Source organism: Aquarana catesbeiana, linkage group LG07, assembly GCF_042186555.1.
Source record: "Aquarana catesbeiana isolate 2022-GZ linkage group LG07, ASM4218655v1, whole genome shotgun sequence".
Classification (NCBI taxonomy): Eukaryota; Metazoa; Chordata; class Amphibia; order Anura; family Ranidae; genus Aquarana; species Aquarana catesbeiana.
The window spans coordinates 81,739,567-81,766,684 of record NC_133330.1 but is presented as its reverse complement, the minus strand read 5'-3'; the positions used below and the strand labels follow the sequence as shown (position 1 = coordinate 81,766,684).

Below are 27,118 nucleotides of genomic sequence, written 5' to 3'. Positions count from 1 at the left end.
TCTTGCATACACACGGTCACACGGAAAATCCGATCGTTCTGAACGTGGTGACGTAAAACACGTACGTCGGGACTATAAACGGGGCAGTGGCCAATAGCTTTCATCTCTTTATTTATTCTGAGCATGCGTGGCACTTTGTCCGTCGGATTTGTGTACACACGATCGGAATTTCTGACAACGGATTTTGTTGTCGGAAAATTTTATATCTTGCTCACAAACTGTGTGTCGGAAAATCCCATGGAAAATGTATGATGGAGCCTACACACGGTCGGAATTTCCGACAACAAGGTCCTATCACACATTTTCCGTCTGAAAATCCGACTGTGTGTACGGGGCATTAGTCTTGACTTCACTGAGCTCCTTGTAATTCCTGTGCCTAGGATCCAGAGGGCGCCACAGTGAAATAAGGATTCGCTTTGAAGACAAAACAGGTGCTTCAGTGCTGTTTTACCTTTTTAAAGAATTTTAATGTGTATGTAAACCCTAACAATGAGCCTCTTTTTGCTGCTTTTGGTCTGTAAATATGCTATTAAAAGCATTTTGTTATATTTTTTCAATAAGTGCAAGTAAAAAAATCTTGTCAGAAATTCAGAGCTGTCCTTTGCACACTTCCTGTGTTATCTCGATAAGTCTAATTGGCCCACCTAGTTCTTAGTTTGAACTACAGAACAATTAGTTGCTATGTTGTGAATGAAGAGGCTGGAAGTGACTTGGTAGTTTTCCTGACTGAGACCATTCAATCCACAAAAATGCTTTGTGTTGTCAGCCCACACAAGGAAATTGGTATGTGAGTGCATTTCTGGTGGATCATCTTTTTTATTTATTTATTTATTTTGTACTTTGTAGGGCTTTTAAAGGGATAAAATATGAGGAAATGCGCTTATATTGAAGAGATCTACTGTATGTTTATGTTGTTTTTTTTTTGCCCTGACATACACTTTAGGCCAGGTCAGCCCTATGCTAAAGGACAACTCTAGACAAGAAAATTGAAGTCAGCAAACTACTTACATAATTGTGAAATGATATTTTAACTACTATTATTTGACTTTCTTCTGCATTATTTATGACTTGCTAAGATCCAGACTGAGTTCATCAACTGGTCTTTACTGATGCTTTCATACCCAAATACATGAATACCACTAGATGAATGACTCTTTCAAAGTTTGTGGTTGTTTTCTATATTTGACATTATCACTAAAAATCTGCTTTTTTTTATACTGTGTGCTAGTATACATTTATATACATTTTGGTGTTTATTTGGAGCAAGTGTTTCTATACCTGCTGGATGATGAACTACTGTTATATTTTTACCATAAACTTAATTTTTTTGGTTTGTCATCACGTGAGAAAATTAGTTTAGACACTTGGCAGTAAATCTGCAGTCGTCTTTCTTCAGAAACCAAGAGAAGCATGAAGTTTTGGCAGATGACTGTAACTTTGGGTGTTGCCTTAGAAGTGGGAATTACATCATACATATTCCTCCTTGAAACTGAGGCGAACCTGCTGGCTGCTCTTAAGTTAACATTAACTCTGTGGAGCAACAATATTTTATTGCATATAGTGGGCTGAGCCCCTCTGAAAAGTCTATTGCAGAATAAAGTTTATACATGATATCCTTTTTAAAATCCCTGTGAGGGTCCTATCTCTATAATAACTGGATCTCTTCTTAGTAAGCACCCAGGAGGTTGCTTTGACACAAGTGCGAGGATCACCCTCTTCTTTCGTGTATGTACAGTGCATCTGGAAAGTATTCACAGTGCTTCACTTTTTCGCATTTTGTTTCAGCCTTATTCCAAAATGGATTAAATTCATTATTTTCCCACAAAGTTCTACAAACAATACCCCATAATAACGTGAAAGAAGTTTGTTTGAGATCTTTGCTAATTTATTAAAATAAAAAAAACAAAAAATCACATGTACATAAGTATTCACAGCCTTTGCCGTGACACTCAAAATTTAGCTCTGGTGCATCCTGGTTCCACTGATCATCCTTGAGATGTTTCTACAACTTAATTGGAGTCCACCAGTGGTAAATTCAGATGATAGGTCATCATTTGGAAAGGCACACACCTGTCTATATAATCTCCCGCAGTTACCAGTGCATGTCAGAGCAAAAACCAAGCCATGAAGTCCAAGGAATTGTCTGTAGACCTCCGAGACAGTGTTGTATTGAGGCACAGATCTGGGGGAGGGTACAGAAACATTTCTGCAGCATTGAAGGTCCCTGTGTGTTTCTGGCTCTTCACTGAGAAGCCGTGGTGTGATGCTACTTACCGTTGATTGTCAGGCTATCTAATAGCTTGCCGTCTGGTAAGCGTTTAGCACATACGGTGGTGGATCTTCTCACAAGTTGCTGTCTGTGTGACCGATTAATCTCACTTTCATTTGGTTTGAACACTCTTTGGATGATTCCATTTATGGATTCTTTATCATTTCTATATTTCTCACTGTTGGGACTAATTTTTACCACTCTTTTATGTTATTGTTTTTGGCACTCATATTGTTCATTCTTTGGGTCCATCACGGATCCTCGGCTTATATTTATCCATATAATTTTCATATATTGTACTCACTTTTTGCAGTACTGCTCACGTTTTTATAATTATTATTCTATTTGTGTATATCTCACATTTTTGAGCTGCAGTTTTTTCTTATCAGGTAGCACGGTATACACATTTTTTCTTTCTTTTTAGTAATTTTTTTTAATTTACATATACAGTACGCTGTGTGTTTATATTGTGACAGATGGAAAGTGTGTAACAGTTAATTTTATGTAGTAAAGCATTACATCTATTCATATTTTTGTTCAATGATTGAAAAGGAAAATTTGTTTCTTGTGTTCACACTCATTGTGTTTGAATCAAATTTGTTATGAAAAAAAAAAGAACCATTTGCATAGGGTAAAATGAATAAATATGTGGCGCTACCTCATCTAAAATATAATGACAGGTAAAAATGTATAGTAGAAATGTTCCAGTCAAATACAATAGACTGAAAAAATCTTCCAAATATCATATGGAAAATAATAATAGAATATATGCACAATGATGATAAATACCGGGACCTCAATATAAAAAGTGCATAAAATATATAATAAGATCGTGGAGTAATCAGATCAATAGTGATAACATCAATGCATGTGCAAAACCATACATAGTAACGTGACCTCATAGGTAAAAGTGCATGGTGCATGAATGCCAAAAATAAATAAAAAATCACAAAAAAACTTCATCCAATAAAATAATAGTGAAAACTAAAATGATAAACACAAAGAAAAAAGCAATGTGTAAACTCCTCATAATGATGCCATATACTGTGTATAAAATCAAAATTTGAAACAAGCAGCTCGAGGTGATAATCCGGGAAGAATAAACCCAAAGTGATGAGAAAGTGCAAGTGCAAAAAATCAGTGTAAATAGAGGTATAAATGTGCAAAAATATTGATGATGAATAGATCAGAATAAATAAAAAATAAACAAACAAATGTCCAAGCAAAACACTAAAGTGTAATGCAATAAATTAATGAGGTGAGATAGCGCCACATATTTATTCATTTTAGATTTGCTTTGAGTTTTGTGAGTATACTCTTTTATGTTGGCAGCTTCTCGTGTCTATTAGAGTGTGGTTTTTGCACACTAGGCTTATTGTTTGTTGCATTTGCATAGGGTGTACATACGTTTTCACATGAATGCATGTACAGTGTATGTGTGTAAATCATAAAAAAAAATTCTTCCTACATTACGTTTATGGATTAAGGCCTCCTGCACCCTAGGCGCTTAGCCTGTGTCTCTGATTCTGGCATTTTCGTGCATACGGAAGGCACAGGTGCACAGTCCTGCCCTGTTGCCAGCAGCCTATAAAACTCCATGAAAGGCTGAAAAATGTGGTGGTTGGGTGGAGTTGTATCAGGTTTTAATAAGATTTAGGGCTGTATGCACCTAGGGACGAGAGCCCAGAACACAAGAATTCTGAGTAATGGCCATCCGTCCCTGGACGCATGTGTCCTTTTTAAACTTGTCTCACAATCTCACAGTTAGGACAGTGGGCGATCAACAAGTTCTTAAGAGTTCATTCACGAGGCTATTGGCAGAAGCAAAGCAATATATATATATATATATATATATATATATATATATATATATATATATATATATATATATCTCTATAGCGCTTTAAGGGATATAAATTGTGACCTTCATAAAGAGAACTGGACACTTATTATAATTATGAAGGCAGAAGTCTCGTGCTTTACTTTGCCCTGTAATTTTCAGAAAATGCTGTGATGTGACCGTAAAGTTTCTCTGGATAATGGCAGGCTGCAGCACTCTCCATGCGTCATTTACCTCTTACCGAAGGGCATTGAGCTTTACATTGGCAGAACATGTGGCAGGGCAGTCTGACATTTTGTGGATTATGCTTGTGTTGTCCTTTGTTTTTCTGTAAAACACAAAATATACAAATTCTCTGGTATTCAGCTGGGTAGCTAAGGGAATGCACATTTAAAAACGACTTCTAATGTCACAATTAGGCCCCTTTCACATGGGCTTGTCCGTGTACGGACTCAGCTTTGCTCAGCGGGATCGCTCCGCTGATCCCCACTGAGCAGGCGGATGACAGGTCCATCTCCGCTCACTATGCCGAGATGGACCTGTCAAAGCCCCGCTGTCCTCTATGGAGATCAGATGAAAACGGACTGCCTGTCCGTTTTCTTTCGATCCGATTCTCCAGACGGATGCAAAATAGGGTTTCCAGCCGTCTGGATTTCACGGACAGGATCAGATCGGATTGTGGCGGATGTCAGCGAACATGTCACCGCTGACATCCGCCGCTCTATAGAGGTGCATTGAGCGTCCGATCAGGTCTGCCTGAAAAACTGACAGGCGGACCTGATCGGAAAGCCTGTGTGAAAGGGGTCTTAGGACACGTCTCAATTTCTATACTTTTACTGATGTAACAAATCTGTGTGGAAGCCACAGATGGCTATGATGGAGCTTCTAAAAGCTTGGATATTTTGTAGAAATACCAGTAGTTGGATGTATACAGAAATGCCTGTATTTTATAGTTAGCTGCTGTGGTGCAAACCAGACTTGCCAAACTCGGTCACATATTCTCCCAGTGAATGAAAGGTGAAACCTGATTGGCAGTTGTGGGCAACTATCCCAGTGTTGCTTTGATTTCGGAATCTATTATTTTCATACATCAACCGCCTAGGTTTCATCTTTTATCTGTCTTATACTGGGTCAAATTCAGGTAATGTGTGCATTTAAGAAATATACATTAATAAATACAAAATGGCAATAATTTGTGTCCTTTATATATCTGTGTGTGTTATACCTATGTTTAGATTGTAGTTTGGTGTACAAAGTGGCAGTGACTGCTATAGTTACTCGTTAGATATATATGATAGCACTTCTGTACAGTGGTCATGACTCACTGCTCCTCTCCTCAAACTTTATTTTCTCTATTTTCTCTCAGGCGATGTAGCAGTGAAAATTCTCAAAGTTATCGATCCAACTCCAGAACAGTTCCAGGCCTTTAGAAATGAAGTTGCAGTTCTCAGGTGGGTGCATTACACTGTAATATTAGAGTTAGATCAAATTGTGTGGCCATTAATCTCCCATACTCCCAAAGACCATAGAACCTCAGGAGAATTTTCCAAATGTTCTTTTCTGTTTGTGCAGTACGGGACACTGGCTGCTTAGTCTTTACAACTGGGTTATATGCAGCTATCATTAAGTGATTGGACACTGCAAAAGAGCTGCTGGGACATTCCCCCATATAGCCCCTTCATCTCCCAGCTAGCCTCAGTTTTTTTTGCCAGTATCCTTAGGTTATGGACTTCTCTGCCAAGGAAAGCTTGCCTTATTACATCAAACAGGTTTTTTTATCTTTTTTTTTTTTCTCAGATTAATTTTTAATTTTTCAAATTGGCTGCACCATAGCCACTGCAGCGGTTTACTGCAGCTTCCGGATGGGTTAAATCCTTGGCAGTGCTTTGTGGGACTGTACCCAGACTCCTGCTGCAATGAAGACGCATGGCTGACCTGTGATGTTGCTGTAGAAGCTCCCTTGGCATGTATTTTAATGCATGGAGTTAGCCACAGGTCCAGAGCCATGGTCTGCTTGGCATAGAGCCCAGACTTTGAAGACCCCTGCAGTCGTATGCCCATTCAGGAGGACAAAGCCAAGAAGGGGTTAACCTCCCTATATTCCTATAGGTACAGAAATTTCACATGAGAAATACAAGGTTGGTAATTGCCCTCCTTCTCCTGGGGGGTTGTCTGGCCTACATAGGCAGATACCTATCTGCATATCCACGTTTTTCTGCAGCACCATTGTTCTCTGTGTTTGGGTAACCTGCACTACTAATTTGCCAACCACCTTTTTGGCCTGTCTACGGTTTCTCGAGTTTCCACTGAGGTGCTTGCCTCGGTGTTGGCTCTGCTTCCCTTGAGGGTTCAGGTTGTGGATGGACGATCTTCTGCTGTAGGATTAGTATCTGCTGTCCCTGAGGGACAACATCTGCAAGACTGTTTCGGTTGGAAGCCCCAATCTGAGGAATTTATCACTGTAACTGTCTACTAGGCTGGAGTATCTGGACTTGATTATGTAGACAGCCCTGTCCAGGACTTTCCTGACCTGGGACAAACTTCTTCTTTCCCTCCGAGCTTATGCCAAGAACATAAGGGCTCAAATGACATCCTTGATTTTTGCTTGTATGGTCTCATGATTGCCTCCTTTGAGGCTGCACTGTATGCCCAAATTAATTCTAGACTGTTTCAGCTCAAAATTCTGGCAGCATTGGAAAGGCTGACGCTTTTATGGGACTGTCTTATACACCTGACTCCCAGAACCAAATTCTTATAGCATGGTGGATTTACAGGCCAGCACTGAAGTTGGGGGAAGCCTTTATCCTTTGCAGTCATGGAAAGTTCTCATGACAGATGCCAACTTGATGGGCTAGGGAAGCAGACTCTGACACCCTGGTACTGCAGGAAATGGGGTCGTCAGAGGCAGCTCATCTTTCCACTAACATTATGGAACTTAGTGTGGTGATTTGGCTGTTTCTTCATCACTGGACTTCCCTCCTGCAAGCTCACCTGACAGTGCCACAGCTTACATCACTCATGAAGGGGTCACAAAGAGCTGCGCTATCCAAAAGTAAGCAGCTCTAGTCCTCTTGCGCAGAATCTCACCTACTGGCCTTGTCCGCCATCCATATCTCAGGTGTAGAAAATTGGCAGGCAGATTTCTGGGCAATGGGCCTTCTCTCAAGGTATTTTCCAGACCTTTGCCACAGGTAGCAGATGTGGATCTCCTGACATCCAATTTCAACAACAGCAACCAGGTTCAAACAGAATTGTCACCGGGTCCAGATACCCTCTGGCATTCACAGTAGATGCTCTGGTGACTCTGTGGAATCAGTTAAGTTTGATCTATGCCTGTCTGTTCTTTCAGATGCTTTCTAGTCTGCTTTGCAGAATCGAGAGGGAAGGGTGTGATGGTAATCCTCATTGCACAGAAGTTCTCTGACATTCTCAGACACTTTGTAGAAGCTCCATGGGAGCTTCCAGACCCCAAAGACCAGGTATTCACCCTGCTTCTTGGTCACTGGCTTTGACGGCATAGCTGTTGAGGCCACTGTTTTGAGGGATAGTGGGCTTTCAAAATCTCTTCCCTATCCTTCTGAAGGCTAGGAAGTCCACCAATCAGAAGGTTTACCAATGCACCTAAAGTCCTGTTTTATTTGGTGTGGTAAAGCCAGAGTTTTTCATTCCAGGAAATGCCTGGTGAGCCATATTCAGTCCTTCCTCCAGTGGAGTCTGGACCAACACCTGGCCTTGAATGCCATCAAGGGACACATTTCAGCCTTAGCCATTCTGTTTCAGAAACCTTTTTGGTTCTGACTTTCTCATGAAGGCTTTTGTTCAGAGTGTAGCTCTTATCTCCAGTCCCTTGTGTATCCTTGGGACCTGGCGCTGCAGAAACTGCCTTTTGAACCTATCTGGGACTTTCCGTTGTCGGACCGTTCATGTAAGGTGACCGTTCTCGTTACTTTTATGTCTGCAAGAAGATTATCTGATTTGGTGGCCTTATCTTGTAAGGAGCCATTTTTTTGTGTTGCGCAGAAACAGTGTGAGCTGAAGGCCTCCTTTCTCCCAAAGATGGTCTCTGCCTTTCACCTTAACCAGCACTTTGTCATTCCTTCCTTATGTCCTGTTCCAAGGCATCTTAAGGAGAATGCCCTACAATGCCAGGATGTGGTGTGGGTTTAGAATTTTGGAAATCGTATTCTTTTTTTGTACTGCCTGGGGTGTTGAACAAGAGTTCCTGCTTCTTGTTCCACTAGCGTAAGGTGGATTCGATAGGTTATATTCAAGTCATATGGTTTGAAGGATAGGGTGCATCTCTTCCCTGTCGATGCACATTCCACCAGATCATGGACCTTTCAGCACCAGGCATCTGTTTAGCAAGGCTGCCACCTGCGCCTTTGTTCACACATATGTTAAGTTTTACCAGGTGGTTGTTCATGTATTTTTATAATGCCAGGTTTGGGCACAAGGTGCCGCAGGCTGCTCTGAGCTTTTGAGCCTTTTTTCACCATTGGGTTATATGGGTCTGTTGGCGTTGTTACTGACCCTTCTGTTAGACTGTATTTGAATGCCCCAGAAGCCTGTGTCCCGTATTATACGTTCAGAAAACAGGATTTTTAACTTGCCAAATGCGTTTTGTCATACAGAATGGGACACAAGATGCTCCCCTCTGTTCTGTGTTCTCCCTATTGCTTGCTAAAAAAGTGTCTAGCTGGGAGTGGAGGGAAACCTGTGTCCCGTGCTATACTTCAGGAAATGTATTTTACTGGTAAGTCAAATCGTTTTTTATTTATTATCCACTGGGAACTTTGAAGGATCTGCAATTCACTGTGCACAAGGAAGCTTACCTCTTTTGTTGCAACATGGAAAGTACACAGGGCTGTCTTGCCCTCCCTCTTCCCCTTTTTGGGACTTGACATATTTGGCATCTGTTTACTCCAAACAAATCTATCTGTTATATTTAAAAAAAAAATGGAGATTATGTTATCAGAACAAATTGTTGAGAAGCCACACTTTCATCATGACCCCTTTAGAAAGATGAGATGCAGATGAATTTGGCTATTAGTATCATAGATCAGGAAGGATGGTTTTAATCAACAAAAACTTGCCCAAAAATTACATTTTTGGAATAAAAATTGAGTGCATGGAGTTTATGGGGAAAAAAGCTATATCTAAACGAAAAAAAATGTACCATATTGCAGCTTATCAGTGCTTTTGGTGGCTTCGTTATTTTCAGTTTTGGCTAAGAACATTTTCAGGAAGCACAGAAAATACATGTTCTTGCCATAAATAGTGTCCGTCACTTCCAGTGAGATGCACTTAAAGTTGATGCCTATCTATTTCATTTCCATTCACAGAAAGACACGGCACGTCAACATTCTGCTTTTCATGGGCTACATGACAAAAGACAACCTGGCCATTGTTACCCAGTGGTGTGAGGGAAGCAGCCTCTACAAACATCTGCATGTACAGGAGACCAAATTCCAGATGTTCCAGCTGATCGATATTGCCAGGCAAACGGCACAGGGAATGGAGTGAGTAATTTTTTATTTTTTTTTTAGCTTGGGGGGGGGGGGGGGGGGGATTGGTGCCCCTTTCTTGAAACTGTTTACAAGTGTGAGTGTGATGATTTGGTCACAGATAGTTTTTCTTGTAAATACTTTGTCATTGGGCCTTGTTTTTTAATATTCAAAACATTCAAAACTTTTCCTAGCACTTGATCCAAGCACAAAGAACCTACCCTACAACTGTTCCAAGGTTTTAGGTAAAAAAAAAACAAAAACTCAAAACTATCTGAGCTCCTAACCTGTGTGCTCCTTGGAGAGGTTGCCCCCTTAGTTCCTGTCCTGATGACCACCTACCACCAGGACAGACGTGAGGAAATCTTAATTGGGCTGAGACCGAGGAGAATGTATACTTGGCCTTCCATACTTTCCACAGAAGCTTTGGGGTTGAGCCGATTTCTTTTTTTTTTTTTTTTTTTTTTTTACATTACATTACTCCTTTGTAACAGAACCTAAACTGTTAGTGCACGTGTGGATATCCTTTTACGTATGTTGTGATAAGCCATGAGTGTGACTCGTATGCCTCTTACAGTATTTCTATTAGTCCATGTTCTCCTTGTTAGACCATGATTAAGGTCCCAGGATCTCTGACTTCTGGGTAAATACAATTCTCGATATTCTTGCTTGACAACTTATGATGTATGCTGCCAAGCAGGATATTTACCGATTACGAGCTAAATGTCAGCTTTGCTATGTGTGTGCCAGCAGGCAGGGGACTTGTTGCAGCTTGTGTCCTTGTAGCACAATGATCCAGAGCAAAAGATAAAAAAAAAAAAAAAAAAAAACAAACAAACACAATCCAGTCTATGCATTGGCTTGAACACACTTTAACCCGTTTTTGGAGGACCAGCCAAGTTGTTCCTTTGTTTTCTTTCTTTGATGTTTTAACATATTTGTTCTTTCTTGCAGCTATTTACATGCAAAGAATATCATCCACAGAGACATGAAGTCAAACAGTATCTTTTTCTGGGTCACAAGAAAGCAAGTGTCAGTTAAAATGGGTGCAGGGCTCCTTTATGCACAACTATAAGCGTAGAATTAATGCAATGCATCCATCAGATGTGCCAGGCTATAACTAGTAGGCGGCTTTAGGCTGATTCAGGCTTCTTCGTTAAAACGGTGCAAAGAACAACAAGGACATTGAAAGTTTATTAGTACATAGCAGCCAATCAGATCAGACTGCTACATGTATATTTTTAACTTGCCACTCCTTTGGAATACGTTACATGTTACACCTGTAATTGGGGTGTAACATGTTCCAGCTCACCCCTGAGCCCCCTGTTCCCCTTTTGACAGTGGGCAGGGGCTCTTCTCCTCCTGCAGCTGTTGTCACATTTAAATTTGGTGTGGCTGTGCAGGGCCCCACAGTGATCATAATCCAAGATCCCCTTAAACGCCATTTTAGTACCTTTTTTAGTTTCTCCTTTTTCTTACTTTCCACCCTTGACTTCTCTTCTGGGTAGTCAGGATCTGTTCAATTTTAGTAGAGCACTTTTTTCCCCCCTCTTTCCTGGATCTTTCAGGCCCTGCTCACTTAATCAAATTCTATTGGTTACCATGTCCAGTTTATACACTAAAAACTTCTGTGTACAGTAAAGAAGGGCTTCTAAATTTGCTCTAATTTGTGCCTACTAGTCAGGAAAAGATCTGGTGTTCGTTAAAGTAGAACTAAAGGCAAATCTTTTATCTTCATCACACAGTACAGGACACAAGCAGAATATTCATACACCATGGGTTATAGTTATGTACCTTCAGGTTACTGGATACTGTTAAAGCTTTAGAGTGTACATTTCCCCTACAACCCAACCCCAGTCTGGGAGTCCTCAGTTTTATGGTAGTCTCTGAAGATGATGAACCTTTTCTCCTTCATGAAGAATATACCCCTAGTTTAACTAGTTTTTGATTTTCCTTTCTTAGTTTATCTTCCAGTTCTTCCATTAAGCCCTCACTGTCTTCTAAAGACAGCATAGAAGCAGGGCATATGGATCGGCACAACCTTTGGAGCCATACTCTGACCCCACGCTTCAGGAACAGGATCCTGCATGGACGCTCACATTGGCACTTGGTGCAATACATCGAGTTAGCCACAGGGTGCTATACACACCACTTGCCTTCTGCTCTACATTTTTGTGGAGAAGCCCCAGAACAGTGATGGCGAACCTTGACACCCCAGATGTTTTGGAACTACATTTCCCATGATGCTCACGCACTCTGCAGTGTAGTTAAGCATCATGGGAAATGTAGTTCCAAAACATCTGGGGTGCCATGGTTCGCCATCACTGCCCTAGAACATGTCACGAGACAAATTTTCCACAATGGCTCTAAACTACATTCACATGTAAAGAATCTTATGGCTGAAAGCTTAGACAGTTGAGCCTGCCTGCAAAAGGTGCCTTGCGCATGTCTTTCCAAGGATGACATTTGTTCGATGAGGTACTTGACCAATTTATCAAAGAGGTCACAGGTGGGAAGGTTTTGCTTCTACAGTGAAAGGTTCGAAAACCTAGCTCCTTAAATGCAGAGCACCTGTCTGTTCTAACTAAGCTTCAACTTCAAAATCTAAGTTCAGGTATTCCCTTCAGCGGTAGACTTGGCCCACCAAGGCTACCAAGCCTTCCCCAACCCCCACTTCACAATGAAGGGGCATCCTCACTCCTAAGAATGGGCAGACATCTGTTACAGTTTGCCTCTCTAGATTGCAGATGTTTCAGACCTGTGGGTTCAAAACGCTACCACCTCACTGCTTTCTTCTTTCAAATCAACCAAAACTGCCCAATGTCAGATTTTGCAAAATGCCCCGAACCACCTCTTGTCCTAAGGAGTCATTGTACGAGTACCACCAAAAGATGTGTTCAAAGGATTTTATTCAAACGTGTTCACAGTACCAAAGTCCAGTGGGGCTATTCTGGATTTGAAATTCCTTAATAAATTCTGTAAATTTTTTAAATTTTGTATGGAATTCGCAAGGTCAGTGATTTCCTCTCTGAGACAAGGGGAATAAGTGACATCTGTATACATCCAAGATGCTTATCTACATGTTCCTCACCTACCTCATCAGCGTTTTCTGCGCAATTTATTGCAATGCTCTTAGGCCTATCCTCTGCTCCCAGAGTGTTCAAAAAGGTCTTAGCACCTCTGCTTGCCCTTCTCAGAACTCCAAGTCACAGGCTAGCTAGATGACCTTCTGAAGGACTCATTTCCCTTGCAATATCAGAAAATGTGCATAAGACAATTGATGCTCCAGGCTTTATGCTGGGTGACTATTTTAACAAATCCGCTCTTCAGCCTTCCCTTCCCTTGCAATACTTGGGCCTGGTCCTGGACACATCCCAAGTAAAAGACTTTCTAACAGAAAAACACATGCTCAAGAATTGAGATGCATGAGAAATTCCACATTGAGATTCTCCATGAGAGTTCTAGGCTTAATGGTAGCCTCCTTCGAAGCAGTACCATTTTTTAAATTCCTTTCAAGAACTCTCCAACAAATTTTTTTGTTGGCTTGGAACAAGCAGGCTTCTTCTCTCGAATTGCCAATGCTGAAGTCCAGCCAAGCAAGGAACTTCCTCTTAGTGGATCACCACCCCTGCTCTAACAATGGGGAAGTCATTCCTTCCCTAACACTGGAAAGTTATGACAACAGACTAAAGTCTCTCAGGCTGGGGAGGATTGTTCCAATCTCTAACAGTCCAAGGAACATGATCATTGAGGAAGCCAAGCTCAGAGCAGTCAGGTCGGCCCTGCAGCACTGGACCCCTCCCCCTTATGAAGGGGCACCCAATCAGGGTGCAGTCAGACAATGCCACAGCGATCGCTTATATCTACAATACCATCTAAGAGGCACGAGGAGCCTGGCTGTCTTGAAGAAAAGCAAACAAGATCATCTCTTGGACAGAAACGCACTGTCCTGCTATCTTTGTAATCTACATCCTGGGAGTGAACAACTTGAAAGTGGATTATCTCAACCACCTGGACCAAGAGGAATGCACCCTTCATCCAGATATCTTCAGCTTAATATGTCAAAAATAGGGGATTCCAGATGTGGATGTCCTGGCCTCATGATTCAAAAACTTCTGTTACCAGAACCAGGGATCCTCTATCTCTAGCCTCAGATGCCCTCATAATCTCCCGTTTCTCAGTTCAGGTTAATTTACAACTTTCTTCCAGTTGCGAATACTACATCATCTGCTCAAAATGGAGCAATAGAAGAAAACTGATTCTAATTGCACCAAACTGGCTCAGAACAGGTACAATATTTTCAGCAGGCAATCCCTGGCCTTTTCGCAACAGGCCAGATCTGCTATCTCAAGGCCTCATACTGCTTTTCCGTCCATGGCTTAACAGCATGGCTGGTTGAAACCCAGATTTTAAAGGACAGAGGGGTTTCTGAGACTGTGATTCCTACCTTGCTAAAAGCAATAAAAGTCTCTTCCAGGAAGATATATTATTGCAACTGGAAAACCTTATTTGCCTGGTGGAACAAAGGCACTTCATTCCCAGAGATTACTCTGTACCTCACATTCTGGCCTTCCTACAATCTGGTCTTGACCAGAAATTGGCCTTAAGCACTCCTAAAGGAAAGGCCTCTGGATTTGTTCTCTGCCATGCAGAGTAGTCTTTTTGGTCACTATCATGTCTGCCTGTGTGGAAGACGTTTTTCTGAACTTGCGGCCCTTCCCTCGAAGGAGCCTTTGCTTATACTTCACAATGACAAGGTTGTCTTATGTCCAAGGCCATCCTTTCTTCCGAAAGTGGTGTCAGGAGTTCACTTCAGTGAGGATATTGTCCTTCCATCCATGTTCCCTGCTCCTAAGTATCCAAAGAGAATTGCTCTACACTGCCGGGATGTAGTCAGAGCCATGCAGGGGTCTCCAAACTATGGCCCTCTAGTTGTTCAAGAACTACAATTCCCTAGTCATTTATGTGAATGTCAGAGTTTTACAATGCCTCATGGGATGTGTAGTTCCGCAGCAGCTGGAGGGCGGTAGTTTGGAGATCCCTGCATTAGAGTATACCTTAAGGCTACTGCTTTAATTAGATGGACAAATTCCCTATTTTTCCTGTTCTCTGGACTTTGCAAGGGACACCATACTTCAAAGTCCACCATTGCATGACAGATATGAAATCTGATTGCAAGAGCTTACAAAGACAAATCTCCTGCCGTTTTACACACCCTTTTCAGTAGATTGGTGGGAGTTTCATAAGTAATTCGGCACCATGCCTTTGTAGACCAGTTAAGTAAGGCTGCCGCTGGTCTTCTGTTCATACTTTTTCAAAGTTTTACCAGGTGGACGTCCAGTATTTTGCTGATTCAGCTTTTGGCTGTAAGGTTCTTGCAGCAGCTCTGAGGTTGGGTCTTCTGACACTAGTTGTTGGGGCTGTTGGCACAGTACGTTTTGCCTCATTGCCTACCCAATTATTTCCTTGGTGACTTCCCATGGTGTTAGAATAATCTGCCTGTGTCCTGTACTGTACGATTAAGATAAGAGGAGTTGCAACTTGCCTGTAAATTCCAGATCTTGAAATACGCTACAAGACACAGGCCATTTTCCTTTCCAATCCTTGGTTTACTTTCAATTGCTTTTTACAAAGTTGAGGACTTAGGAGTGGGTTGAGGTTATAGGGAGGTGCCCAGCGACCGTGTCATCAAAAGTTTTGTCAGTGTCCAATCGCCTAAAGATACACCCCTATAACCCATGGTGTATAAATATTCGGCCTGTGTCCTGTACTGAAATTTACAGGCTAGTCAAAACTCCTCTTGTTCCCATTTTGGATAGAGTAAGGGAGAGAAATGACCCTTGTGAGGTTTTTTTTTGCCATCTTTGTCCCAATGGAGAAATTTCTCCAGGGTCACCAGAACTAGTATCCCCATTGAAAGATTTCTACTCTATTCCTATTCTGGTGACAACCCAAAATTTGGTGTTTTCTTTCACCTTCGGTGATAGTGGTATACATTATAAATAAAGAGGGTAGCTCTTCTTGGCAAAGGCACAGATAGCATTACAAATCTGACAATTGTTCTAATCCTACTCCTTATCCAAAACAAAGTTTTAGTTATAATTTAACAGGGAGGAAGTACAACTGGAAAAAGTACTACTTAGCGGCTCTAGGAGTTTAGAAGCATCTAAGTACTCGCAGATGGGACTTGAAAAGGGAGTATTTTTTGTAATGCAGGCCATACACAAAGCAAATTTCTTTCCTGCAACCATGGAGACAGTGTTATCCCTCCTGCTGAGCCATTGTAGACCATGATTATTGCTAGAGGCTATACCAGCTGCTAGCGATAACCGCATGCAAAATTCGGCAGGCTAATTGTACATTCAGCCTGCCCATACATGGTTCGAATCCCAGCCGGTTCAGCGGGTTCTACTTGAACCGTCCATGGCCAACCTTAGTTTGGGCTATCTGTGGTTACCTTGAAGAATGATGACTCTGCAGTTCTTCAAAATTGTTTGTCTGAGAGATAACTATGCTTATCAGGCGGTGTTAGCTATAAAGCTCTGAGGATAAAAGAAGAACAGAGGCTGCTATGGGCTAGTGCACACCATTTGTCTTAACACTGGCTTACGATTAGGAATGCTGAATGAGAAAACTAACCATGGTGAGCAGCAAGCAATGCAGGAATCCGAAAGCTTTAAGAATAGTCTCTTTTAAGTTGTCCAGCATTTAATGATCAGGCTTTATTTTCCTAAACCATGGTATAGATATATTTTTGCATGAAGGACTAACAGTGAAAATTGGTGATTTTGGCCTAGCCACAGTCAAGTCCCGGTGGAGCGGTTCTCAGCAAGTAGAGCAACCAACTGGATCAATCCTGTGGATGGTAAGAAACTGAGACCAGAGATTCTAACGAATATCTTTCTATTGTTTGTGCACTTTAGACCTGAGCTGACCCAATCTGACTGTTGGCAATCACCTCAGCCATGTCATCTGGCTTGTGACCTGTCCGTGAACAAAAATAACTCCTAATCTCTGGCCAAAAGTGCAATCCAAACACGGGTTAATATTTACATCTGCTTGTTGTTCTGGAACATGTAAAAGGCCTTTGTTTCAGTGTTAGGGACGGCCTGTACGGTTAGGTTCAATGGGCACTACACCGTGGAATGGTATGAATTATGCAAACTCTGGGGGTGCTGCACTTTTTTCAGGATACATCTAATATCTACAGAATTTTCCATAACTTCCTATATATGGGTAGTAGCCTACAATATGTAGTATTACTGACCCAACATTTTCAGCCTGAGTAAGAAGTATAATAGGTATAATTTTCTTTAACATGGTTCACAATGATTATTTTTAAAGTAGGACTCCTAGACACAATTTTTTTTTTTTTTTTTTTTTTTCATTTTGGACGCAGTAAGGGAGGGTTATAATCACTGTCGGATTTTTTTTTTTCAATATCTGTGTCCCATTAGGGAGATTTGCCTTCACTTACTGTCCCATAGCCAAACAGGAAGTAAGAGGAAATCCCTTTGGGAGCCCCGGGTCCCTAGAACTAGTATCCCTATTGTAAGATTTACCCTTTCTTTCTTTTCTGAGGACAACCCAAAATGTGGGATTTTCTTTTACTTTCAATGATGATGGTAAACAGGACGAATGGGGTGAATCTCCCTAACGGGGGCACAGACATCAATAAAAACTGTCAGGGGTTCTAATCCATCTCCACTGTATCCAAAACTTAAAAAAAAAACGTTTTACCTTTTAGTTATGCTTTAACCACCCCAATACAGGGCACTTACACCCCCTTCCTGCCCAGACCAATTTTCAGCTTTCAGTGCTCTCACACTTTGAATGGCAATTACTCAGTCATGCAACACTGTACCCATATGAAATTTGCGTCCTTTTTTTCACACAAATAGAGCTTTCTTTTGGTGGTATTTAATCACTAGTGGGTTTTTATTTTTTGTGCTATAAATTAAAAAAAAACACACATTTTGTGAAAAAAACGCCTTTTTCTTTGTTTCTGTTATAAAATTTTGCAAATTGTTAATTTTTCTTCATAAATTTTGGCCAAAATTTATACTGCCACATAGCTTTGGTAAAAATAACTCAAATTAGTGTATATTATTTGGTCTTTGTGAAAGTTAGAGTCTACAAACTATGGTGCCAATCACTGAAAATTGATCACATCTGACCAGGCCTTCAGTACATCAGGTGTATCTCATTTCTTGAGACACTAACAACTCAGGAAAGTACAAATACCTCCCCAAATGACCCCTTTTTAGAAAGTAGACATTCCGAGGTATTAAGAAGCATGCTGAGTTTTTTTTAAGTTGTAATTTTTTTCCACAATTCTTTGCAAAATTAAGATTTTTTTTTTTTTTTTTTTTTTACAAAATTGTCATAATCGGGTTATTTCTCACACATAGCATATGCATACCACAAATTACACCTCAAAATACATTCTACTACTCTTCCCGAGTATGGTGATACCACAAGTGTGAGACTTTTACACAGCCTGGCCACATACAGAGGCCCAACATTGAAGTAGCACCTTCAGGCGTTCTACGAGAATAAATGACACATCTCATTTCTCAACCACCTATTACACTTTTGAAGGCCCTGGAGCACCAGGACAATGGAATTGCCCACAAAATGACCCCATTTTGGAAAGCAAACACCCCAACGTATAATCTATGAGGCATGATGAGTCTTTAGAACGGTTCATTTTTTTTCCAGAAGTTTTTGGAAAATGTGGAGAAAAAATGAAAATGCATTTTTTTTTTTTTTTTTTTACACAAAGTTGTCAATTTATAAGATATTTCTAACACATAGCATGTATATAGCAAAAATTACACCACAAAGTACATTCTGCTACTCTTCCTGAGTATGGCAATACCAAATGTGTGAGACTTTTACACAGCCTGGCCACATACCGAGGCCCAACGTTGAAGTAGTACCTTCAGGCGTTCTAGGAGCATAAATTACACATCTCATTTCATTCCTACCTATCACACTTTTGAAGGTCCTTGAGCACCAGTACAGTGGAATTACCCACAAAATGACCCCATTTTGGAAAGCAAACACCCCAGCGTATATTCTATGAGACATGGGCTGCAGATAGGTACTCGGGTACTCTGATGGGCTGGTGACAGGTACTCGAGTACTCTGATGGGCTACAGATAGATACTCGTGGACTCTGATGGGCTGGTGAGACAGGTACTCGGGTACTCTGAAGGGCAGTGACAGGTACTCGGTACTCATATAAACTGTGACAGGTACTCAGATGGACTGTGACAGGTACTCGGATGAACTGTGACAGGTACTCGGGTACTCAGATGAACTGTGACAGGTACTCGGGTACTCAGATGAACCGTGACAGGTACTCGGGTACTCAGATGAACTGTGACAGGTACTCGGGTACTCAGATGAACTGTGACAGGTACTCGGGTACTCAGATGAACTGTGACAGGTACTCGGGTACTCAGATGAACTGTGACAGGTACTCGGGTACTCAGATGAACTGTGACAGGTACTCGGGTACTCAGATGAACTGTGACAGGTACTCGGGTACTCAGATGAACTGTGACAGGTACTCGGGTACTCAGATGAACTGTGACAGGTACTCGGGTACTCAGATGAACTGTGACAGGCACTCGGGTACTCAGATGAACTGTGACAGGCACTCGGGTACTCAGATGAACTGTGACAGGTACTCGGATGGACTGTGTGTGACAGGTACTTTGATGGGTGGTGACAGGTCCTCTTTATTGGGGGGGGGCGCAATCAGTGTGATTGGTGTACACTGTAAGCGGTAACGAGATGTTACCGCAATCTCCTCCTCACACACGATCGGTGTATGAGGAGGAGGACACGCTCTATGTTTACATTTAGTGGTCGGCTGTGAAAGGATCACAGCCGATCACTTGCTAAACAGCCTTCGGCCAATGGCTGTTTACCAGCGTCGGTGACGAGCAGTGTTCCCGGGAACACGCTGCCACCAACGTGCAGTGCAAAGTGGGGCAGTACCATCTGTGATCGTCCGTGACTTCATCAGGCCAGTCACGTGGTAAACAGCCATGCCCAATGACTGTTCACCCCCCTCGGTGGCGAGCGGTGTCTCCGTGACACGCCGCCACCGAAGGTACAGGGCTGCGTGCACAGTCGCGCACATGCCCTGTTTAAGTGGACCGTTGTCATATGATGCCCACCCAGAACAAGAGCCGCGCCGCCTGGCCATCATATGACGGCCGGTGGGTGGCAAGCGGTTAAGCTAGTTAAACACCGCTTTAAATTTGGCCAATTCCCGCCATATCAGGCGAAATTTAAGGCATGGGTGCCCTGTTGACACCACTCAGCTCGACAAAATTCCATTTAAAAATCAAAGGAGCCAGGTGGAAAATGATCAGCTGAACAATTACTACATCTGTTGAATACTACTGCCGGCAGTGCAAATTCCTTCATTCACACTGTTTGCATGGGTGGAAGAATCTGTATATTTTCTCCCATTCAAACAGTGTATGGCTAGTAAGTGTCAAGACTAAGGTAGGTGTTCATTGATCACAGATCTGGCCGAGATAATATCCTGGTTACTGTAGGTTTCCATTTATTCACAGTTCATGTACTCACATCTTTATCGGCAAGCTCCAGATTCATCTTCCATGCAGTTCAGTGGTAGTTATGTACTTAGAGCTGTACATGCTACCTCAAGCAGCATAGTCTGGGTTTAACTTTAAAGGTAATGCTCAAATAACAAACCTGGATACAAGAGACCTCCTTTGTTAACTGTAACAACAGCAACATATAATAGTCTAATAGCTTGCATTTATCTCCGGTAATAATCCCTGTATTTATTTCTCCACAGGCTCCAGAGGTCATCCGAATGCAAGACAATAACCCGTTCAGTTTCCAGTCAGATGTGTATTCATATGGCATTGTCCTGTATGAGTTAATGACAGGAGAGCTACCATACTCTCATATAAGAGACAGAGATCAGGTACTTTCACAAACGGAATCTTTTATGTTTTTAGTGGTTGTAAAGGCTGACTGCATTAAGGTAAAAAAACAGCTGCATGCAACTAAGTTTACATACCCTGGCAGAATTTATGATTTCTTGGCCATTTTTCAGAGAATATGAATGATAGCAACAAAAACTTTTCTTTCACTCATGGTTAGTGTTTGGCTGAAGCCATGTATTATCAATCAACTGTGTTTACTCTTTTTAAATCATAATGGCAACAGAAACTACCCAAATGACTCTGATCAAAAGTTTACATGCCCTGGGGATTTTGCCCTGATAACATGCACACAAGTTGACACAAAGGGGGTTTGAATGGCTATTGAAGGTAACCATCCTCACCTGTGATATGTTTGCTTGTAATTAATGTGTGTGTATAAAAGGTCAGTGAGTTTCTGGACTCCTGACAGACCCTTGTATCTTTCATCCAGTGCTGCACTGACATTTCTGGATTCTGAGTCATGGGGAAAGCAAAAGGATTGTAAAAGGATCTGCGGGAAAAGGTAGTTGAACTGTATAAAATAGGAAAGGGATATAAAAAGATATCCAAGGAATTGAGAATGCCAATCAGCAGTGTTCAAACTCTAATCAAGAAGTGGAAAATGAGGGGTTCTGTTGAAACCAAACCACGGTCAGGTAGACCAACCAAATTTGCAGCCCCGACTGCCAGGAGAATTGTTCGGGATGCAAAGAAAAACACACAAATAACTTCAGGTGAAATACAGGACTCTCTGAAAACACGTGGTGTGGCTGTTTCAAAATGCACAATAAGGAGGCACTTGCAGAAAGATGGGCTGCATGGTCGAGTCGCAAGAAGAAAGCCATTACTACGCAAATGCCACAAAGTATCTTAAAGTAGCTTAGTAGCAAAGTAGCTTATAATTTGGAGCGATGAGACCAAAATTGATCTTTTTGGCCACAACCATAAACACTACATTTGGAGAGGAGTTAACCAGGCCTATGATGAAAGGTACTCCATTCCTACTGTGAAACACGGAGGTGGATCTCTGATGTTTTGAAGATGTGGCACAGGAAATTTGGTCAAAATTGTTGGCAAGATGAATGCAGTATGTTATCAAAAGATACTGGAGGAACATTTTGCATTCATCAGCCAGGAAGCTGTGCATGGGACATACTTGGACATTTCAACATGACAATAATCCAAAACACAAGGCCAAGTCGACCTGTCATTAGCTACAGCAGAGTAAAGTGAAGGTTCTGGAGTGGCCATCTCAGTCTCCTGACCTCAACATCATTGAGCCAATCTGGGGAGATCTCAAACGTGAAGTTTATGCAAGACAGCTCAAGAATTTACAGGAACTGCAATCTTTTTGCAAAGAGGAATGGGCAGCTTTACCATCTCAGAAGATAAAGAGCCTCATCCACAAATACCTCAAAAGATTTCAAACTGTCATTGATGTTAAAGGGGGGCAATACACGGTATTAAAAACTGGGGTATGTAAACTTTTGATCAGGGTCATTTGGGTAGTTTATGTTGCCATTATGATTTTAAAAAAATTAAACACGGTTGATTGATAATAAATGGCTTTAGCTAAACACTAACCATGAGTGAAAGAAATGTTTATCATTCATATTCTCTGAAAAATGGCCAAGAAATCATAAATTCTGCCATAGTATGTAAACTTAGGAGCACAACTGTACCTATGACTGATCTCAATCCATTGCTGTGCACGAGAGCAGAGGCGCTTGCTCTCTTCATTGGCTCAGAGGCAGCAGCAATAGCCATGCACTTTGTGTGTGTGTGTGTGTGTGTATACGGACACACACAGCTGGCTTGGGAGTGAGCCTGCACAACTGTCCCCATAGCAAGCAGCTTGCTATGGTGGGCCCTCAGCTGGGGAGGGGAGAGTCAGAAACACCAGCGGGGGACCTAAGAGCAGGATCTGGGCTGCTCTGTTCAAAACCATTGCAAAGCAGGTAAGTATAACATTTTTTATATTTAAAAAAAAAAAAATTGAGCATTTAAATTATCCAAAAAAAAAAAATTACTGGGGTAGATTTGGACTGGAATGATTTGTTCAGAAAAGGAAAGGTCACCTTAACAGAACTCTGAAGGCATTCCTTTGACCAGTTGTGATCCAGTGTGTGATATGACACTGAGGCTGGCCATACACTATACAATTTGATTGTACAAGCTCCTTTAGATCTACCATCAACTATGTAGTGCAATTGCCTGTCTGATTTGATACCAATTGAATAGATTGCTTAAGTTTGTTCACCTACTATAACGTTTTGGTAACTCTAAAGGAAATTGTACAATCATTGTATGGTGTATGGCCAGCATAAAACATGGCACAATGTGATCAGCAGATCAGTATGAACCATGATAGGACACTGTCAGCATCTTTGTGAGCCATTGTATGTTTTTTGTTTTTAAGTTTGTGCCTACTATCGTCCATTAGGAATGATGAGAGGTGTGATGTTTATTATACTTACTCTATGGTTCTTGAATCAATGCATGATAAATTGCATTATGGCTAAAAGATCTCTTTATAAGAAGTACTTATGGTGTCCAAAATGCTCAATATCTTCCTATATGCAATTTTCTTAATACCCCTATCAACACAGTATTGATGGGGGAATCCCTTTCACAGTGCTTTTATGTTCTGTCAGCAGGGAGCCTTCCCCACCAGAAGAACACAATAATCACTGCTGGCAGTTATAGCAATCGTCTCAATCTCAAGCGAAAAAAACCTGACAGGCTGGTTGTACTGAAGTTGATCAATGGATTGACTTCAAGTACAACCAGCCTGCCCATAGACGGATCGAGACTCGGTTCTTACTGAACTGGCTGGATTTCAATCTGTCTATGGCCAGCTTTAGTAAGGCTCTATTACAATGGATTGTCTGGTGATAGGCCTCACCAGTTTTATTCTCATTTGTCTGTATCAATTTATTGAACCATTTTGTTTGTGTCTTTTGTTTAGATCATATTTTTGGTTGGCCGAGGATGTTTGATGCCTGATCTAAGTAAGCTGTATAAGAACTGTCCTAAAGCAATGAAGAGGCTTGTTGCAGACTCCATACACAAAGCAAAGGATGATAGGCCGCTGTTTCCACAAGTAAGATAGTTTTTTCCCATTATATTTGGACAAGGGGCTCATTAATTCTGAGTAGAAATGATACTTGGCTAGATTTGTGTTCTTATACGTTCTGTACTTTGGTGTCTTGTGCAATAGGTAACCTCTCTTTATGGAGAAATTGTGTAGTTATGGCATAATTGATTAGTATGTGTCTGCTGCCATCTACAGCACTGCATGTAGAATAGCAGTTAAAACTGAAAATGTATAGGTAAGAGTTCAATGTATTTAGCTGGTCTGGATAGATATTAACAAAAAATATGGGGCAAAGCATAAAAAAGGAGAATACACTTAGACATCAGATTGGCATGCTTTCAGAATTGACTTAGGGGTCTATTTATAAATATTTTCACCCAAGATTCACATTTTTCTAATTAGATTCAGTTGTATGTATGTAGAACATCCAAAGTCAGTTGTACCTGAGAGTAGTGTCACTTGAGGCTTGTAGCTGGAAAAAGTACATAAGCTTCTTTTGCGCTACGTGCGTCAAGCACTTCCTGGACGTGCTGGCTGGGGCGATGTCTGAGTAGAGGTGAAGGGGTTCCTCGCTACCAGGATGCAACTTCTGCCTCTGCGTCTGGAGGGCCACCCGCACTGGGGAATACTAATAAGCCCTAATAACAAGCTTCCCATTTGATAATAATAAGTGCAAAAGCCCTGCGAAAAAAAGTTTTCAAATGCTAAAAAGGCAAAATGACACTCAGCGCTAGTGTGAATGCAGCCTCGGATCTTTTCTTTGTTTTGGATTATAAATATGCTTTTATGAATTTGCTAGCTTTTCACCTCTTTGCTTTACAGATAAGAAAACATTGAGAATTATACTTGAATGGAAACAAATGTGTTTGTTTTCATATTATACAACCTTTGTTTGTCCTTTTGGTTCTTGTTGAGGTTTACTGACATTTTGAAAACAGTTGGGCCCCTTTCACACCCCTTTCCGATAAGGTTCACCTGTTCGTTTTTTAGGAGGACCAGATTGGACCCTCCATTCAGCCCTGTGGAGCGGTGGATGTCAGTGGTGACATGTCTGCTGACATCTGCTGTTGTTTGATCCTGTCTGTGAAATCCAGACCCTATTTTCCATCCGTCTATGGGATCGGATGAAAACGGACAGGCGGTCCGTTTTCATGCGATCTCCCATAGGGGAGAGCGGGGCTCTGACGGGTCCGTCTCTGCACAGTGAGCGGGGATAGACCTGTCATTTGCCTGCACAGCGCGGATCAGCAGATCATTCCCCCGCTGAGCAAAACAGTCTGCTGGGCGGATCACCTGTATGAATGAGCCTTTTAGGTCCCATTCCCATAATATTTGATTGGATTAAAATGTTTAGATACCTGTGCTTTAGTATTACAAAGGCAGGAGACTAGATTTATTGCATTGCATGTCACCTTTTAAACCGCAAAACCAACAAAAGCTGATATTTAGGTGTTTGGATAACTGGAGCGCTCTACCGCCTAATAGACTCTGATGAGGGAAGGAAACATTTTATATTATGAAGGATGTAGTAGAAGGGGAGGGAAAAGCCATAACTTCAAGGTGGGAACTTAGCCAAAAGAAATAGAGGAAAATCATTGGGTTCCACTTTTCGATGGACTGAGATTTATTAACTTTTAAAGCTTTATTTTTTTTTTTCTTCTACCTTTTCATAAAGCTGACTGTATTTACGTGCTCTTTTCAGATCCTCTCCTCCATAGAGCTGTTACAACACTCACTTCCCAAAATCAACCGAAGTGCTTCCGAGCCCTCCCTTCACCGCGCCGCCCACACAGAAGACATCAATTCTTGCACGTTGACGTCTACAAGATTGCCAGTTTTTTGAAGAGACTCTCACCCGCCAAGCTTCCTTGCTCATGAGTCTTCTGAAGAGGATACGACTTCTGAAATAAGCTGAAAATGCTTTGTCTCCATGTAGAACGAGTCCTTTTCACTTTGTTATAATTCGTAAGAAAAATGCTGCTACCATTGCATTTCCGAAGCCACCAACACAAATGAAATGGAGAAGAGCGAATTGTTCTGCCTTTCATAAACTGCACCTCTTGAGCCACAAGCTTAAATGTGTCCGGCCTCTTTACTGAAATGTTACAGTGCGTTGTGACGTGTTACATTGGTGCCAACGGGTTGTTAATGAGCCTGAAAACGGTTAAGTGGAAAGACTTGTATCAATCCTAGTAAGATGAACAAAGAAGTAGAATCATCATGCTGTTGAATAGAAGATACCTTAAAGGACTATTTTGCACAATTACAGACATAGGAGAGTGAATAGTTTGAACTTTCCTGAGTGGACTGTTTATACCCTGACACAGCACAACCTGCTTCTCTCTGGTACTCTGGTAATGTAGTGATTGCCCTGCACTAGGACAGCTTTATCAGATGAGGGTGTGCCTGCGGAGCACCCCCTGTCTATCTATCTATAGATATATCTATATCTATAGATATATACACGTGGCCTGTGTGCGCTTTTCTGCACACATTGATACATGCACTAGAAGGGGGATCGGTGTGTATACAGTCTATTTTTTGATTTGGGTTTTAATTTGTTTATGTCCTTCTATTGCATTTATTGTAAACTACAGCTGTCCTGATTACCCGGTTTTAATAAATTAAATGTGTTTCACATTTTATTGTGGCTTCTTTTACAAGTTTCCATGTATAGGATTCTTGTCCATTCCCACACAAAAGAAGACAGAGTGTTTTTATTGAAGAGTTACAAAATATATGGTCACTTTCTCTGAAACCGTAGATCATTGATGCTCAATCTGTGGCCCTCCAGCTGTTGCAAAACTACAAGTCCCATGAGGCATTACAAGGCTGACCGTTACAAGCATGACTCCCATAGGCAGAGGCATGATGGGAATTGTAGTTCTTCAACAGATTGAGCACCCATGCCATAGATCCTAGTGTCAAAACACAATAAATGAAGGCTTACTTAACTGGGTCCCACCCGGCCTATTGGGGAATGACGCCGGTGGGAACATCTCATCGATCCGGGCAGACGTCATACGATATCCTGCTGGATTGCGGCGCGATCGATTACTGGCTGTGTCCACCAGACAGTCGATGACTGATTGCTGTACCGGCCCGCTGCTGGTACCATGTGACTGCTGTAACCAATCACAGCAGGTCACATGGCAGTTGTATACAATGGATGGCTTCCTTCCTTGTTGCTAGCTGTGATTGGTTAGTGTGATCACATGGTACAAACTGGGCCAATCACAGCCCACCTGTACCATATGATTAGCTCTGACCAATCACAGCTAATCGCAACAAAAGTAACTGAATCGATTTCATTCAGTAAAATGCTAGCAATGTATGCAAACCTAATGTGTAAAAAAAAAAAAAAAATCACATCCCCATAGTAGTACAATGTTACTTTGGTAACATTATATTTCTCTGGTCAAAGTGTGT

At 41.5% G+C, this 27,118-nt stretch overlaps 1 protein-coding gene across 2 annotated transcripts in view; it reads left to right on the top strand.

Moving 5' to 3' along the window:
- RAF1 (Raf-1 proto-oncogene, serine/threonine kinase) overlaps positions 1 to 26,329 on the top strand; it is a 176,515-nt gene extending 150,186 nt beyond the window's left edge. For both annotated transcript variants that reach the window (XM_073592377.1, XM_073592376.1), the window contains 7 exons: positions 5,476 to 5,560; positions 9,452 to 9,628; positions 10,568 to 10,614; positions 16,360 to 16,478; positions 20,460 to 20,591; positions 23,561 to 23,695; positions 25,392 to 26,329. In XM_073592377.1, coding sequence (XP_073448478.1) covers positions 5,476 to 5,560; positions 9,452 to 9,628; positions 10,568 to 10,614; positions 16,360 to 16,478; positions 20,460 to 20,591; positions 23,561 to 23,695; positions 25,392 to 25,532 — 836 coding nt within the window. In that variant the 3' untranslated portion in view covers positions 25,533 to 26,329. The remainder of the gene's footprint in view (positions 1 to 5,475; positions 5,561 to 9,451; positions 9,629 to 10,567; positions 10,615 to 16,359; positions 16,479 to 20,459; positions 20,592 to 23,560; positions 23,696 to 25,391) is intronic.
- Positions 26,330 to 27,118: the final 789 nt, after the last annotated feature.